Source organism: Lolium perenne, chromosome 6 (assembly GCF_019359855.2).
Source record: "Lolium perenne isolate Kyuss_39 chromosome 6, Kyuss_2.0, whole genome shotgun sequence".
In the NCBI taxonomy this organism is placed as follows: domain Eukaryota; kingdom Viridiplantae; phylum Streptophyta; class Magnoliopsida; order Poales; family Poaceae; genus Lolium; species Lolium perenne.
Window position 1 is genome coordinate 205360534 of NC_067249.2, and position 18638 is coordinate 205379171.

General features: G+C 48.1%; 1 protein-coding gene across 1 annotated transcript; it reads left to right on the plus strand.

Moving 5' to 3' along the window:
• Positions 1 to 16013: 16013 nt before the first annotated feature.
• Positions 16014 to 17865, plus strand: LOC127306294 (protein trichome birefringence-like 21). Its single transcript, XM_051336917.2, has 2 exons — positions 16014 to 16654; positions 16746 to 17865. The coding sequence occupies exons 1-2, from the start codon at positions 16178 to 16180 to the stop codon at positions 17529 to 17531; spliced, it is 1263 nt and encodes a 420-aa protein (XP_051192877.1). The 5' UTR covers positions 16014 to 16177; the 3' UTR covers positions 17532 to 17865.
• Positions 17866 to 18638: the final 773 nt, after the last annotated feature.

The following is an 18638-nucleotide window of genomic DNA, read 5'->3' on the forward strand; positions in this document are numbered from 1 at the left end:
CGCGACGATCTGCTTCAGCTTGCCGGAGAAGATTGTAAGGATCTCATCTCCGCCTCCAGGAAGATCTGTCACAACCTATCCATCAAGAAGAGCCGAACCTGCGACGTTCGCAAGCTTATCAAGAGGATGGACGTTCTTCCGGAGTTGGTGGTGGATCTGCAGGCATCATCAGCTCAGGGAGCTGCTGCCATGTCCCTGGCTATGTGTCTAGCGCATAACCCGGATCTTGACAATGACAGAGTAACTGCTGGTGTTCCTCCGGACGCGGACGTTAACGCACTACTGGATGATTTAGCGGCTACGACACCCGCATCGCCCGGAGAATTCGCCACGATGAATTTTATGACAAGGTGGTTCTTCCAGCCGACGAGCCCCTTGAAGCGGATCTTCACAATGAACGCGAGGCGGAGTCCAGACCTGCTCAATCTGGAAGGCAGTACACCTGGACAAGCTCCAAGGACCAAGGTGGCGCTGCATCTCCGGCTGAAGAAAATGACGATGATGTCTCCTCTCCAGCCAAGGGTGAAGAAAAGGATGCTCCGAAGGCTGATGACAATGTGGAAACTTCTCCGACTAAGGAGAAGTAAAAAACTTATTCCCGCGGGAGGAAAGAAAAAACAATGCATCATTTTGGCCCCGAGAGGGTTTGTAATATAACTTTAAATTCTTAGGTAGCTAGGGACGAAACACTTATGCACGGGAGGAAAATACTTATCCTGCTATCCGTTTGAATATTATTTGCATGTTTCGTTTATTGAAAGCAAGTGCTGGTTTTATACTTTCCGACTTGCTCATTTGACCTTCCACGAGCCGGAGGACCATTAGCCGGAAAATGCTAGCCAGCGGCGACGAAGCCCAATGGCGATCCGTCAATAACCGCGGAAACAAGCCCCCAGCGTAGGTGCCGGAAATCGCTACCATGAATCCATGAGTTTGCAACAGAAAATATTTCCACCAGAAAACTTAAGCTTACGTCCAAAAGGACGATTTTGAAAATCACAACTTTTATACACGCCTAGGCGGAAATATCTAGCTCTGCGGTTTTAGTCGGAAAACATACATGATCTAAAAATGAACAAGTAAAGGAGGTAAAAGACTTAAAGAGTGAAGCAGAAGCTTTATTTCATTGATCATGTATAACTATTACAAGGTATGTAATTCTAAAATTTTGCTAAGTGTGGAAAGGACGTAGCTGTGCAATGTTCCAGGGGCGATCTATTTCATCGTATATGTCATCCGGATCCTCTCGTTTCCGTTTCCGGTACCAGTTAGCAGATCTATCCTTTAGCTCCCGGAAATCGACAAGGTAGTATGATCCGTTGTGAAGCACTTTGCTAACGACGAAGGGTCCTTCCCATGGAGATTGCAACTTGTGATCTTTCACCTGGAGAAGGCGGAGGACCAGGTCTCTGGCCATGAACGAGCGGTTCCGAAACTCGATGGCTGTGGTAGCGTCGGAGTTTCTGCTGGTAGATGGTAGAACGTTGGTCAGCTAAATTCCGAGCTTCTTCGATCAGGTCCACAGATAGTTGTCTGGCCTCGTCAGCAGTTTCTTCATTATAGGCGGAGACTCGCGGTGAATCGTGGATGATGTCGGAGGGGAGGATGGCTTCGGATCCGTATACCAGGAAGAACGGAGTAAATCCGGTTGACCTGTTAGGGGTAGTTCGTAAACTCCACAAGACAGAATCTAACTCATCAGCCCAAGCTCCAGCTGCGCGTCGCAGCGGTTCTTCAAGGCGTGGCTTAATCCCTGATAATATGAGACCATTGGCCCTTTCGACCTGACCATTGGATTGTGGATGAGCCACAGAAGCGAGGTCAAGCCGTATCCCTACGTCCTCACAATAATCCTTTAATTCTCCTTGCGTGAAGTTTGTGCCGTTATCTGTGATTATGCTGTGTGGGATGTCGTATCTCACAACGAGGCTGCAGACGAATTTAGTGTCGTAGCACCGTCGGCTTTTCTCACTGACTTTGCCTTGATCCACTTACTGAACTTATCAACAGCGACCAGGAGGTATTCAAAACCGCCAGGAGATGATTTCTTTAATTTACCAACCATATTGAGCCCCAGACCGCAAATGGCCAGGTGATAGGTATGGTCTTCAGCTCTTAGGCTGGAGCGTTTGGTTGAGTAGCGTAGTACTGGCAACCTCGTCAGGTTTTTACCAGCTTGTCAGCATCTTCTTTAGCTGTGAGCCAGTCAAACCCAAGCCGAAAGGCTTTTGCAATGAGTGACCTAGGGGCGGCATGATGCCCGCAGTCCCATGCGTGGATTTCTCTGAGGATTTCAATGCCATCTTGATTGGAGATGCATTTGAGAAATACTCCTGTTGCGCTTCGTTTGTAGAGCTGTCCGTCAACGATTGTGTAGGATCTTGCTCGTCTGATAATCTGTCGTGCGAGGACCTCGTCCTCTGGCAACTTTTGATCAATGAAGTAGTCCAGGAAAGGCTGTGTCCAGGCCGGAGTGATGACCATCACTTTCTTAGCCGGAGATACTGCCACATCTGGATTTTCCGGGTTAGCGCCCTTCACCGAGGGTATCCGTAGATGCTCCAGGAAAATACCAGGCGGAATTGGTTTTCTACCGGATCCGATCTTGGATAGCATGTCTGCCGCTGCGTTATCGTCTCTCCTGACGTACTTGACTTCATATCCGAGGAAGCATTTGGCGATCTCGTCAACTTCGTCACTGTAAGCCGCCATGGCGGAGTTTCTGGCGTTCCAGGTTCCGGCTACTTGTTGTGCCACCAATTCGAAATCTCCGCAGCAAATGATGTGCTTGATCCCTATTTCCTTAGCGATGCGCAGACCGTGTAGTAGAGCCTCGTATTCCGCCATGTTGTTTGTAGCTTCGAAGTGGATCTGCAGAACGTACTGCAGTTCTTCTCCGGTAGGGGACTTCAGGGTGACTCCGGCTCCCGAGCCTTGATGCTGCTTGGATCCATCGAAGTGCATAACCCATGTCTCTGGTTCTGGCTCCAAATTTGTATCCGGAGCTTCTGTCCAATCTGCAACAAAATCTGCCAAGATCTAGGACTTGATCGCAGTCCTGGCTTTGTAGTTGATGTGAAAGGCGGATAATTCAATGCCCCATTTTGTTGTGCGTCCCATTGCGTCAGTGTTATTGAGAATCGTTGACAGCGGAGCTTTGCTCACGACTGTTACTGGATGCTCCTGGAAGTAATGCCTCAACTTCCTGCTACCTAGAAATACGCCATAGGCTAGCTTTTGAAAGTGAGGATATCTTTGTTTTGATTCCGTCAGTACCTCGCTGATGTAGTAGACTGGCCTTTGGACTCCATACTCATGCCCTTCTTCCTGTCGCTCCACCATGATGACGAGGCTGATGACTCTATTGGTAGCTGCCAGACAAAGGAGCATGGGCTCTGACTCTTATGGTGCTGCTAGGATAGGCGGGGAGGTGAGTATTTCCTTCAACCCTTGAAGTGCTGCATCTGCTGCGTCGTCCCAGACAAATTTGTCTGTCTTTTTTAGCAGTTTGTACAGGGGTAGCGCCTTTTCGCCAAGACGGCTAACGGACCAACTGATTGCTGCGACACAACCAGTTAGTCGTTGCACATCTTTGAGACAAGTTGGCCTTTTGATGCACAGGATTGCCTTGATTTTCTCCGGGTTAACCTCAATGCCCCTATTAGAGACGATGAAGCCAAGAAGTTTTCCAGCTGGAACGCCAAAGACGCACTTCAGCGGATTCAACATCATCTTGTACCATCGGAGGTTCTCAAAGGTTTCTGTGAGGTCGCTGATCAAGTCAGATCCTTTCCGGGTCATGACCGCGATGTCGTCGACGTAAGCGTGTACGTTCTGGCAAATTTGGTCCTTCAAGCACCGCTGCATCGTACGTTGGTAAGTGGCACCTGCGTTTTTCAAACCAAAAGGCATGGTAACATAGCAGTAAGTGCCAAACGGGGCGATGAACGAGGTCGCCTTTTGGTCGGACTTCTTCATCCGGATCTGGTGATACCCGGAATATGCGTCAACAAAACACAGAAGTTCCTCCCCTGCCATCGAATCAATGACTTGGTCAATGCGCGACAGGGGAAACGGATCCTTCGGACAATGCTTATTCAAGCCGGAGTAATCGATGCACATTCTTAGTACTTCAGAATTCTTTTTGGGTACAAGGACTAGATTTGCGACCCAATCAGTATGGATAACTTCTACTACAAAACCTTCCTCTAGTAACTTTGCTAATTCCATTCCTATGGCGCGGCGCTTCTTATCTCCAAAGCGTCGCATATCTTGCTTCACCGGTTTAGCCACCGGATTTATGTTGAGGTAGTGCTCGGCGAGTTCCCTAGGTACTCCGGACATGTCAGAAGGCTGCCATTCGAAGATTTCCATGTTAGCGCGGAGGAACTTGATACGTCTCCGACGTATCGATAATTTCTTATGTTCCATGCCACATTATTGATGATATCTACATGTTTTATGCATACTTTATGTCATATTTATGCGTTTTCCGGAACTAACCTATTGACGAGATGCCGAAGGGCCAGTTGCTGTTTTCTGCTATTTTTGGTTTCAGAAATCCTAGTAAGGAAATATTCTCGGAATCAAACGAAATCAACGCCCAGCATCATAGAATCCCCGGAAGCATCCAGAACACCCGAGAGCCGCTAGAGAGGGGACACATGCCCCCCAGATGATAGGCCGGCGCGGCCCAGGGGTGGCCCGCGCCCCCCTGTGGTGACACCGCCTCGTTGACCCTCCGACGCCGCCTCTTCGCCTATTTAAGGGTCCTCGACCTAAAACTTCGATACGAAAAAGCCACGGTACGAGAAACCTTCCAGAGCCGCCGCCATCGCGAAGCCAAGATCTGGGGGACAGGAGTCTCTGTTCCGGCACGCCGCCGGGACGGGGAAGTGCCCCCGGAAGGCTCCTCCATCGACACCACCGCCATCTTCATCAACGCTGCTGTCTCCCATGAGGAGGGAGTAGTTCTCCATCGAGGCTCGGGGCTGTACCGGTAGCTATGTGGTTAATCTCTCTCCTATGTACTTCAATACAATAATCTCATGAGCTGCCTTACATGATTGAGATTCATATGATGATGCTTGTAATCTAGATGTCGTTATGCTAGTCAAGTGAATTTTACTTATGTGATCTCCGGAGACTCCTTGTCCCACGTGTGTGCACCGTGTGGGTCTCTTAGGCTATATTTCACAGAATACTTATTCACTGTTATGAGTGGCATAGTGAAGTGCTTATTTATATCTCTTTATGATTGCAATGTGTTTTGTATCACAATATATCTAGATGCTACTCTAGTGATGTTATTAAAGTAGTTTTATTCCTCCTGCACGGTGTAATGGTGACAGTGTGTGCATCCGTGTTAGTACTTGGCGTAGGCTATGATTATGATCTCTTGTAGATTATGAAGTTAACTATTGCTATGATGGTATTGATGTGATCTATGCCTCCTTTCGTAGCGTGAAGGTGACAGTGTGCATGCTACGTTAGTACTTGGTTTAGCTGTGTTGATCTATCTTACACTCTAAGGTTATTTAAATATGAACATTGAATATTGTGGAGCTTGTTAACTCCGGCATTGAGGGTTCGTGTAATCCTACACAGTTAGTCGTGTTCATCATCCAACAAGAGGGTGTAGAGTATGCATTTATCTATTCTGTTATGTGATCAAAGTTGAGAGTGTCCACTAGTAAAAGTATGATCCCTAGGCCTAGTTCCTAAATACTGCTATCGCTGCTTGTTTCTTTGTTTCTTTGCGTTACTACTGCTGCGTTACTACTGCTTGTTTACTGTCCTGGGCAAAGCACTTTTCTGGTGCCGTTACTACTGCTTATATATATTCATACCACCTGTATTTCACTATCTCTTCGCCGAACTAGTGCACCTATTAGGTGTGTTGCGGACACAAGAGACTTCTCGCTTTGTGGCTGCAGGGTTGCTTGAGAGGGATATCTTTGACCTCTTCCTCCCTGAGTTCGATAAACCTTGGGTGATCCACTTAAGGGAAACTTGCTGCTGTTCTACAAACCTCTGCTCTTGGAGGCCCAACACTGTCTACAAGAATAGAAGCTCCCGTAGACATCAAGCTATTTTCTGGCGCCGTTGCCGGGGAGGAAAGGTAAAAGGTACTCACACTCCGGATCTCGGCTACTAAGCACTTTTCCGGCGCCGTTGTAAGTACTCGAAGCTATTTCCTTTAGATCCTGCAATTGCATCTTTTTGTTTCTTGTTTTACACTAGTTAGGCATAATGGACAACAATGAGCTTCTTATTTTATATCTTGAATTAGGACATGATGTGTTTGAAGAGAAAATTAAAAAACCCATGGAACTTTATATGCATGCTAATGGGAATGTTATTAATATGAATGCTTTGAACACTATTGTTGCTAATGCTATGGAAAATTCTAAGCTTGGGGAAGCTGGTTTTGATGAGCATGATCTTTTTAGTCCCCCAAGCATTGAGGAGAAAATTTTCTTTGATGATACTTTGCCTCCTATTTATGATGATTATAATGATAGTAGCCTTTTGGTGCCACCTGTTATAGAGGATAAATTTGATTATGAATACAATATACCTCCTATATTTGATGATGAGAATAATAATGATAGCTACTTTGTTGAATTTGCTCCCACTACAACTACTAAAATTGATTATGCTTATGTGGAGAGTAATAATTTTATGCATGAGACTCATGATAAGAATGCTTTATGTGATAGTTATATTGTTGAGTTTGCTCATGATGCTACTGAAAGTTATTATGAGAGAGGAAAATATGGTTGTAAAAATTTTCATGTTATTAAAATGCCTCTCTATGTGCTGAAATTTTTGAAGCTTCCTATGCTTGTTACTTTGCTCTTCATGAACTTGTTTATTTACAAGATTCCTATGCATAGGAAGCATGTTAGACTTAAATGTGTTTTGAATTTGCCTCTTGATGCTCTCTTTTGCTTCAAATACTATTTCTTGCGAGTGCATCATTAAAACTGCTGAGCCCATCTTAATGGCTATAAAGAAAGAACTTCTTGGGAGATAACCCATGTGTTATTTTGCTACAGTACTTTGTTTTATATTTGTGTCTTGGAAGTTGTTTACTACTGTAGCAACCTCTCCTTATCTTAGTTTTGTGTTTTGTTGTGCCAAGTAAAGTCGTTGATAGTAAGGTTCATACTAGATTTGGATTACTGCGCAGAAACAGATTTCTTTGCTGTCACGAATCTGGGCAAAATTCTCTGTAGGTAATTCAGAAAATTATGCCAATTTACGTGAGTGATCCTCAGATATGTACGCAACTTTCATTCAATTTGAGCATTTTCATTTGAGCAAGTCTGGTGCCTCAATAAAATTCGTCAATACGAACTGTTCTGTTTTGACATATTCTGCCTTTTATTTCGTATTGCCTATTTTGTTATGTTCGATGGATATTTTGATTCCATTGACTTTCAGTAGCTTTGTGCAATGTCCAGAAGTGTTAAGAATGATTATGTCACCTCTGAACATGTATATTTTGATTGTGCACTAACCCTCTAATGAGTTGTTCTAAGTTTGGTGTGGAGGAAGTTTTCAAGGATCAAGAGAGGGAGATGATACAACATGATCAAGGAGAGTGAAAGCTCTAAGCTTGGGGATGCCCCGGTGGTTCACCCCTGCACATTTCAAGAAGACTCAAGCGTCTAAGCTTGGGGATGCCCAAGGCATCCCCTTCTTCATCGACAAATTATCAGGTTCCTTCTCTTGAAACTATATTTTTATTCGGTCACATCTTATGTACTTTACTTGGAGCGTCTGTATGTTTCTTGTTTTTGTTTTTGTTTGAATAAATACTTGTGTGGGAGAGAGACACGCTCCTCTGGTTCATAGGAACACATGTGTTCTTAGCCTTTAATTTTCATGGCGAAGGTTGAAACTGCTTCGTTAATTTGTTATATGGTTGGAATCGGGAAATGCTACATGTAGTAATTGCTAAAATATCTTGGATAATGTGATACTTGGCAATTGTTGTGCTCATGTTTAAGCTCTTGCATCATATACTTTGCACCTATTAATGAAGAAATACATAGAGCTTGCTAAAATTTGGTTTGCATATTTGGTCTGTCTAAGGTCTAGATAATTTCTAGTATTGAGTTTGAACAACAAGGAAGACGGTGTAGAGTCTTATAATGTTTACAATATATCTTTTATGTGAGTTTTGCTGCACCGGTTCATCCTTGTGTTTGTTTCAAATAAACTTTGCTAGCCTAAACCTTGTATCGAGAGGGATTACTTCTCATGCATCCAAAATCCTTGAGCCAACTACTATGCCATTTGTGTCCACCATACCTACCTACTACATGGTATTTCTCCGCCATTCCACAGTAAATTGCTTGAGTGCTACCTTTAAATTTCTATCCTTCACCTTTACAATATATAGCTCATGGGACAAATAGCCTAAAAACTATTGTGGTATTGAATATGTACTTATGCACTTTATCTCTTATTAAGTTGCTTGTTGTGCGATAACCATGTTCCTGGGGACGCCATCAACTACTCTTTGTTGAATATCATGTGAGTTGCTATGCATGCCCGTCTTGTCTGAAGTAAGGGAGATTTACCGCTAGAATGGTTAGAGCATGCATAATGTTAGAGAAGAACATTGGGCCGCTAACTAAAGCCATGATCCATGGTGGAAGTTTCAGTTTTGGACAAATATCCTCAATCTCATATGAGAAAATTAACTGTTGTTGAATGCTTATGCATAAAAGAGGAGTCCATTATCTGTTGTCTATGTTGTCCCGGTATGGATGTCTAAGTTGAGAATAATCAATAGCGAGAAATCCGATGCGAGCTTTCTCCTTAGACCTTTGTACAGGCGGCATAGAGGTACCCCTTTGTGACACTTGGTTAAAACATATACATTGCAATGATAATCCAGGTAATCCGAGCTAATTAGGACAAGGTGCGGGCACTATTAGTATACTATGCATGAGGCTTGCAACTTGTAGGATATAATTTACATAACACATATGCTTTATTACTACCGTTGACAAAATTGTTTCTTGTTTTCAAAATCAAAGCTCTAGCACAAATATAGCAATCAATGCTTCCCTCGTTGAAGGGCCTTTCTTCTGCTTTTATTGTTGAGTCAGTTCACCTATTTCTCTCCATCTCAAGAAGCAAACACTTGTGTGAACTGTGCATTGATTCCTACATACTTGCATATTGCACTTGTTATATTACTTTGCATTGACAATTATCCATGAGATATACATGTTATAAGTTGAAAGCAACCGCTAAAACTTAATCTTCCTTTATGTTGCTTCAATACCTCTACCTTGAATTATTGCGTTATGAGTTAACTCTTATGCAAGACTTATTGATGCTTGTCTTTAAGTACTATTCATGAAAAGTCTTTGCTATATGATTCATTTGTTTACTCATGTCATTTACATTGTTTTGATCGCTGCATTCATTACATATGCTTACAATAGTATGATCAAGGTTATGATGGCATGTCACTCCAGAAATTATCTTTTTATCGTTTACCTACTCGAGGACGAGTAGGAACTAAGCTTGGGGATGCTGATACGTCTCCGACGTATCGATAATTTCTTATGTTCCATGCCACATTATTGATGATATCTACATGTTTTATGCATACTTTATGTCATATTTATGCGTTTTCCGGAACTAACCTATTGATGAGATACCGAAGGGCCAGTTGCTGTTTTCTGCTGTTTTTGGTTTCAGAAATCCTAGTAAGGAAATATTCTCGGAATCGGACGAAATCAACGCCCAGCATCTTAGAATCCCCGGAAGCATCCAGAACACCCGAGAGCCGCCAGAGAGGGGACACATGCCCCCCAGATGATAGGCCGGCGCGGCCCAGGGGTGGCCCGCGCCCCCCTGTGGTGACACCGCCTCGTTGACCCTCCGACGCCGCCTCTTCGCCTATTTAAGGGTCCTCGACCTAAAACTTCGATACGAAAAAGCCACGGTACGAGAAACCTTCCAGAGCCGCCGCCATCGCGAAGCCAAGATCTGGGGGACAGGAGTCTCTGTTCCGGCACGCCGCCGGGACGGGGAAGTGCCCCCGGAAGGCTCCTCCATCGACACCACCGCCATCTTCATCAACGCTGCTGTCTCCCATGAGGAGGGAGTAGTTCTCCATCGAGGCTCGGGGCTGTACCGGTAGCTATGTGGTTAATCTCTCTCCTATGTACTTCAATACAATAATCTCATGAGATGCCTTACATGATTGAGATTCATATGATGATGCTTGTAATCTAGATGTCGTTATGCTAGTCAAGTGAATTTTACTTATGTGATCTCCGGAGACTCCTTGTCCCACGTGTGTGCACCGTGTGGGTCTCTTAGGCTATATTTCACAGAATACTTATTCACTGTTATGAGTGGCATAGTGAAGTGCTTATTTATATCTCTTTATGATTGCAATGTGTTTTGTATCACAATATATCTACATGCTACTCTAGTGATGTTATTAAAGTAGTTTTATTCCTCCTGCACGGTGTAATGGTGACAGTGTGTGCATCCGTGTTAGTACTTGGCGTAGGCTATGATTATGATCTCTTGTAGATTATGAAGTTAACTATTGCTATGATGGTATTGATGTGATCTATGCCTCCTTTCGTAGCGTGAAGGTGACAGTGTGCATGCTACGTTAGTACTTGGTTTAGTTGTGTTGATCTATCTTACACTCTAAGGTTATTTAAATATGAACATTGAATATTGTGGAGCTTGTTAACTCCGGCATTGAGGGTTCGTGTAATCCTACACAGTTAGTGGTGTTCATCATCCAACAAGAGGGTGTAGAGTATGCATTTATCTATTCTGTTATGTGATCAAAGTTGAGAGTGTCCACTAGTGAAAGTATGATCCCTAGGCCTAGTTCCTAAATACTGCTATCGCTGCTTGTTTACTGTTTTACTGCGTTACTACTGCTGCGTTACTACTGCTTGTTTACTGTCCTGGGCAAAGCACTTTTCTGGTGCCGTTACTACTGCTTATATATATTCATACCACCTGTATTTCACTATCTCTTCGCCGAACTAGTGCACCTATTAGGTGTGTTGCGGACACAAGAGACTTCTCGCTTTGTGGCTGCAGGGTTGCTTGAGAGGGATATCTTTGACCTCTTCCTCCCTGAGTTCGATAAACCTTGGGTGATCCACTTAAGGGAAACTTGCTGCTGTTCTACAAACCTCTGCTCTTGGAGGCCCAACACTGTCTACAAAAATAGAAGCTCCCGTAGACATCAGAACTCGACGAGTGCGTCTTCCTATTTGGGGTCCATGTTGGCTCCGACCAAGACCTGCTTGGTAGCATCTCCTTCCTTGAAGTCGATTTTCTTGGTCTCTATCGCAGCCTTGAACGAAGTTTTCTGTTCGGAGATCTGCTTCTTGGTGTTGTGCATCTCTGTCGGATCCACCGCGGCTCTGTAGCTTTGAAGCTCCTCTCCAGATATCACAGACTCTGCGAAGGCGGCTTCGCCCAACTCGCACTCGTGAGCCTTCTTGTAGTCTCCGGATACGGTAATCATACCATTGGGACCCGGAATCTTGAGCTTGTTGTAGATGTAGCACGCTCTTGCGTGGAACTTGTGGTAGGTGGGCCTACCGAAGATGACGTGGTAGGAGCTCTTGAAGAGCACGACCTCAAACGTGATCATCTCTTCGCGGAAATTATTGACATCGCCGAAGGCCACGGGAAGTCTGATGCTGCCTAGGGAATTCGCCTTTTTACCCGGAACCACACCATGAAACTCAGTGTTGCTGTGTTTGAGCTGTTCCTTGGTAAGGTTCATCCGTTCTAGAGTCTCCAGGTACATAATGTTTAAGCTAGCTCCACCGTCCATGAGGCACTTGGAGAAGTCATAGCCGTCGATGCGGGGACTTACAACCAAGGCGTAGCACTCTTTTGGCACAATGGTAGGCTGATCCTGCCTATCAAATGTGCACGGAACTTCCGACCACCTGACATACTGCGGCACAGCCGGAACTGTGGCGTTCAAGATCCGGAAAGCTGACTTGCTGGCGCGGACTGTTGGGGTTCCGAGGAAAGTGTGGTACGCGCCTGCGCTCTTTTTGCCGAAGGGGTTGGTTTTAGCTGCGGGTCCTTCCTTGGGATTCGGCGAAGCATCATCCTCATCCATCGCCTCGGAACTGTCTTCCTCTTTGTCCTTGTTCTTGCCCTTGCCTCCTTTGTCGCGTGGGCGGTGCTTCCGGGCTCGCTTGTATCCTGCTTCCGGGTCATTTTTGAGATCATTGACCCATTTGCAGTTGCGGTAAGTGTGAGTGGACTTCCCCGTAGCCGGATCCAAATGGGCCAGGCAGGGCATGTCTCCGTACTCTTCATAGGTTTGGGGGGTGCGGGTTCCGGTAGCAGTGACTTCATCACCACGCTGCTGGCCTCTGCCGGCGCCACCTCCGCGACCGCGGCCTCTTCTGCCTCCTTGACCTCCGCGTTGAAAAGCCATGGCGACCATCTCGGATCCGCCACTCTTCTGGTCATCAGGGTGATTTTTCCGCTTAGTGCCGCTGTTGTTACCGTTGTCACGGTTCTTCTTCTGCTGGTGCAGGGGAATTGCTGTAGCTGCTAGATCTACGCCTGCGTCGTCATCGGCGGCAGTGTGATCGTTGGCAATGGTGATCATGTCATCCAAAGTCAGTTTATTTGCGTTGACCAAGCAAGTGAGCTTGTGCCGCAGCAGTCCTCCTCTCTGCAATCCACCTATGAAGGCATGCATGGCTGTGCGATTATCAACGTTTTCACACTCGTTCCTGGTTGCCAACCATCGTGTGAGAAAGTTTCTTGATGTTTCTCCCTTCTCCTGGATACATGCCTGTAAGTCGCTTGTTGTGGCAGGTGTCTTGTAGGTGCCCCTGAAGTGCTTTTCGAAGGCGGTCTTCAGGTCAACCAGCAAAAGATGGAGTTCTTCTCGAGGTCGCTGAGCCAGATCCGGGCTGGACCTACAAGGTACAGCTGAAGCATGCGCAGGCGATATTAGGGGTTCCTCCGGCGAAGGTTACTGCGTTATAGTAATCCTCAGTCCAGGTATCCGGCCTTTCCGTGCCATCATAATTCTTCAGGTTTCCGGGTAGCTTGAGGTTCATCCTTGGCTTTGGTTCCTCTCGAATCATCCTGCCAAAACACTTTGGGCCAATGTAGTCAGTTTTGTATTCATTGAGACGTTCCCGCGCATCACGCGAGCCGTTGCGGGGGGATTTTGAGCGTGAGCGAGATCTCCAGCTACCGCCTCCGCCTCCACCTCCGCCTCCACCGCTAGGTGGTGGTGAGGGAGACCTGCGAGGGGGCCGATGCGACCTTTTGCTTCCGCCTTCTGATTCTCCCCGCCCCTCGCGATGCTGACTCCGGCTTCGATGGCTGCCTTCACCTTGGAGCTGGCTGCCTTCGCCGTTCCGGCTTCTGCGAGGCTCCGGGTCGCGTTCTTCGTTCCGACTCCTCCTGGGCTCAGGCTCGCGATCATTGATCTGGCTCCGGTGAGGTTCCGGCGTTCGCTCCCTGTTCCTGTTCCTTGGGGGTGGCACGTTGTCGCGGATATTAATTCCACAAGGCCCATGGGGTCTGGTGTTTCCGGCTGGACTACGGCGGCGAGGAAACGGTGGACGCGGGTATCCGTTAGGCGGAGGTGAGGGATTACGGTACTTGTCCTTACCAGTGTACATTGCATCCTTTCCCTTTTTCGGATCTGACGGAGGCGTCTTTAATGGTACAGGGATTGGATTTGGATGTTCTCTGGTTTTCCTTCTGCGTTCCGAGGATCCGGTTCACGATTCATCATCGCGATGGCGATTGTCGTAGGCGTCCTTTTGCGCGGTAGAGATACAATGACCCGGGTTGGATTCCAGCCTGCGCGAAGTATCTGCCTTGCTCTGCTGCTTCATTGCTGAAGCAACAAGCGTACGGACGTAGTCGATGTCGATCTCCTCGTCTTTTTTCTTCAAGATCTCCGCAGCCTTCTTCATATTATCCTTTGGAGTGGCAAATGGCTGTTGCTCGGTTGGGGTCGCGAAGGTGATCTTGCGGGGAATTACAGCTTCTCGCCTGATCCTATCAGCCTCCTGTTGAGCCTCAGTGATCTTGTCGTCCCAATGCTTCCGGAGTTGCTTGACTTTTGCCAGTGATTCGTCCACCTCACGTTCTCGCTGGAGAAAATTGTCCACTAAGTTCGCGGTCTCCTTCCTCTCGTCAATCATTGCGGCTGCGGTGGTGGCAAACTTTTTGGCTGTGGCCAGCATCTCCTGCCTTTTGGCTTCTAGGGCTTCCGCATTTGCTGCGTCTTCGAGAGTGATGGGTTTGTTGAGGATATCCGAGTGTGCAATTGCATCCATGCCTGCTTGCTCAACCAGTTTTTCTGGGGACAAGACTTCCTTATGCGGTCGTTCCCGCGAGAGCGGAGATCCTGCATGGGATGGCTGTGGGTCGGAGTGGGTATTTTCATCCTCTGATTCCCGTTGATCCAGCGCTGCCAAGGTTGCGAGGACCTGTTTGGGCGGGGCAGATTCCGCCTCAGCTGCCTCCTCGTCCTCCAATTCCTTCGTGAGGCGGTTGTACTCTTCTGTATCCATACAGGAGGCGTCATCGGAGACTGGGCTGAGGTTGCCCAGGATTGATTCTTCTCCGGCATCATCCTGCTGATCCGGTGCGCTGCTATCTCCGTCAGCCTTGTGCTGTTCCGGGGCGTCGTCGGTTCCGGTATCGTCAACCTGCATAGGCCCTGCGTCTTCAGGAGGAGGAGCGGTTCCAGCGGTATGTGCGAGGTAGTGCACGAAGTGACACCTTTGCTTTTCCAACACCTGGGAACCCAGGTGGATCTGCATTGGTTTTCCACCTTTGTTTCCTGCTCAGGCGCGGATTGGGTGGGTTTTGTTTTTTCCAGATCTAAGGCGGAATCTTCCTTAGGAAGCTCCTGCATCTCAGATCGTATTTTCGCGACTGCGTCATGCTCAGCGGCGGTCGTGTCAGCGTTACTTACCAGAGCGTTTCCGTCGGAATCGACGGTTTCGCCGATGAAGATGTGTATGCCGCCGACTGGGACGATGGAGAGCTTGACGGGGTTTTTCTTAGCCGGAATCCAGCACTCGTCCGGAGGGACGACCGGGAGGTTTCCGGCGTAAAGGACACGCCCCACAGCGATGGTGTCGTCGTAGCTTCCCATGGCGGAACCCTCCCGGTTCCGGCCTGCAGACGCCGCTGGCCCCACGGTGGGCGCCAACTGTCGTTGCCTATTCGACGGTGCCTCGGAGGAGGGATCCTCACGAGGGGGAGAAGAAGTAGGGGCCATAGGGCGGAGTGCACACGGGACGGTGGTACGCGATTTACCCAGCTTCAGAACACCTGCACGATGACAGGGCCTACTGCAGCTTGTCTGGAATTATCTGGGCGCTTCCCGTTGTTACAATGAGTTGTGGTTGTGTCTCTAGGGCTCCCAGGATCCGGCTTATAAAGGCGCACAGATCTAGGGTTTACATGGAGAGTCCTAGCCGGAATACAAGTTGTCTAACTACGGTACAATATCTTGCCGTGTACGTCAAAGATCCGCCTTCCATCAGGATCGTGCTGGATCCGGATACTTCATGGGCCTTCACGGATCCGGCCTCCTTCGTAGGTCGATTGAGATCCGACTTCTTGCTCCTGGAGTAGACTTCATCCTTCAGGATCCACAGCAACTGGGCCGCCCGATGGGCCACATGCCACACCACCATCTGTGGGCCACCTGGGCTTGCCGGATCTAGGCCATGCCGTTGATATACCCATAAAGTATACCGACAACAGTTATGGACAAGCAACTATGTGAACCATGATAAGAGATTGTCATGGAATACCATTTGGAAATTAATATTTAATATTTATAGAACCATAAAACTATTTCTCAAACATATTGAGTGCACATAAGACGATGTCGTCGCATTTGCGAGGGCCACATGGCTAGTTTCGATTAAACAATGGTGAGATGAACACGAGAGAAAGTTCTTTGAACTTTGAAGATGTCTTGAACTTTTGCATAAACCGGGGCGCCAACCGCGTAGTTGCGATCGCAGACGGCGGCAGGGCTATCTTTCGTGAGTATTCTGGTACCGACCCTTTATGAGAGACGTGCAATGCTCCCCAAGCATCCTCTCCCTGATTAGCGCGTCTCCACGATCGCGTGTTCGCCATGAAGTTCCACAAACAGAGCGCCTCTTCTTCTCTGAAGCGCGCGGCTGCCATTGCCGCGCCGCTCGCCTTCCTACTGGCCCTTGGCCTCGTCTTGCTCTACGACTTGAGCTTCTCTGACCGCCATTATTACCTGCGCATATATGGCGCCTCTTCCTCCGCGTCGTCGCCGCCGGTATCGGCATCGTCTCCGGCACCGGCATGCGACCTTACGCGGGGCGAGTGGGTGCCCGACGACGCGGAGGCGCCGTACTACACGAACTTGACTTGTCCGTTCATTGACGACCACCAGAACTGCATGAAGTTCGGCAAGCCGAGCCTCGATTTCATGCGGTGGAGGTGGAGGCCGGACGGCTGCGAGCTACCCCGATTCGACGCCACGCGGTTCTTGGAGGCCATGAGGGGCAAGTCCATGGCCTTCGTCGGAGACTCCCTTGCCAGGAACCACTTCAAGTCTTTGCTCTGCCTCTTGTCCAAGGTAAGCACGTATGCTGCTGTACATGCACTCGATCCTTGGCTTCTTCTCTTCTTGCTCTTGTTAACCGGCGACTTGTGTGTGTCGATCGCAGGCGGCGCAGCCAGTGGAGGTGGGGTCGGAGCCGGAGATCGACGTGACGGGGAGGGCCGTCCGGCGGGACTACTACTTCGGCAGCCACGACTTCACGGCCACGCTCTTCTGGTCACCCTTCCTCGTCAAGGCCAACCTGTCGAACGCCACGCTCGGCATGTGGGACGTGCACCTCGACACGGCGGACCCCCGGTGGGCGGCGCACGTCGCCGACTTCGACCACGTCGTCCTCTCGGGAACCAACTGGTTCTTCCGCCCCTCGGTGTACCACGAGGGCGGGCGCGCCGTCGCGTGCAACGGCGGCGTCAGCTGCGGCGCCGGCAACGTGACGACCGAGCTGCCAGTGCCCCGCGCCCTGCGCGCGGCGTTCCGGACGGCGCTCGGCGCCGTCGCGACAAACGAGGGGTTCCACGGCAAGGCGGTGGTCCGGACGGTGACGCCGACGCACTTCGAGAACGGCGAGTGGAACACCGGCGGCGACTGCGTCCGCACGCGCCCGTACCGCCGCGGCGACCGCGCCGTCAGCGCGGCCGAGTACCGCAGCGCGCAGGTCGAGGCGTTGAGGGAGACGGAGGCGGCGGGGGCGAGGAACGGCACGGAGCTTGTGCTGATGGATATCACGGAGGCGATGGAGCTGCGGCCGGACGGGCACCCGAGCCGGTATGGCCACCCGCCGGGCGGGAGCGTGGAGGGCAGCTTCGTGGTGGACTGCCTGCACTGGTGCTTGCCGGGGCCGATTGACCTGTGGAGCGAGCTGCTTTTCCAGATGATGGTGCCACAGCATTAATTAGCAGAACGATGAGTTGGGGTGTTCTTTTAGAATCCTGAGATGAAAGTGTCTCGAAACGAGAACGCGAACATGCGGCATTTTCATCATTTTCCAGAGGTGAAACTGTTCTGTAAATTGAAAGGGTGATTAATCGAGCTGCTAGCGTTCGGGTCGATATTGGATTCTGTGAATGCATGGGATCATGTAATCGCCTTGGGCAGTGGTTCGCACGCAGCAGCCGTGATCATGATTCATGACACACGAGATCTTCGAAGATGTTTATCAAAACGTGTATGTATGTAGATGATATTTGGTGTTTAGATTCATTTAAATTTAGATAAATCTTAGACAACTTTGATGAGATAGAGGGAGTAAGAAAGTCTGCACTGCATCCAACTTATCGGATCACGTGGTCGCTTATCGATGATATTACTCCATTCTAGATCTCCATTGTTTGACCGTCGCCTATTGCGTACTCGTTGACGTGTATTTTTCATCCGTCAAGACGAAGGATCCTAGGAGGGACCCTTGTTTCCACGCTGAAGCTACTCAGAGAAATGCGACCCGGCTGACGGGACATGGTATGCGCTAGCAGTCTTTCACAATGTGCGGCAAACTGAATTTGACTTGATCAAGTCACGTAGTACCCAAAAAAATTACAAAACTAAGGTACAAGGTAGGTGACATGCGAATGAACGAAATGATGCCGGGGTTGATGAGCTAACCTGGGAAAGGAAAAGGATGCAGGGGTTGATGAGCTAACACGGGAAAGGAAAATGATGTTGGGGTTGATGAACTAACGTGGAAAATGAAAGGAACACTTTTGAGAATTTCCCGTTTTCGGTAAATTTTCAGAAGTTACGTTTTCTAGGTTGCTAGTTGCAGATTTTGGAATTCCATCTATTAAAATTCAACTAATTTAAAAATTGACCTAACTAAATTAGTTTCACATTACTTTGAATCTGGTCAAAAAATTTAATACTCCATCCGTCTCATAAAAGATATTTTAGACTTATCTAAATTTGATATATCTAGACGTTAAATAGAATCTAGATGCATTAAAATTTAGACAAATTTATGACATCCTCTATGTGACGGAAAGAATACTATAAATATTTTGGTACC

What these genes read in the sequence shown, in the direction of transcription:
- LOC127306294 (XM_051336917.2), top strand. Translation starts at nt 16,178, where the DNA reads ATGAAGTTCCACAAACAGAGCGCCTCTTCTTCTCTGAAGCGCGCGGCT. An exon ending in TGCTCTGCCTCTTGTCCAAG is followed by an intron (nt 16,655 to 16,745) that starts GTAAGCACGTAT and finishes TGTCGATCGCAG; the next exon opens with GCGGCGCAGCCAGTGGAGGT.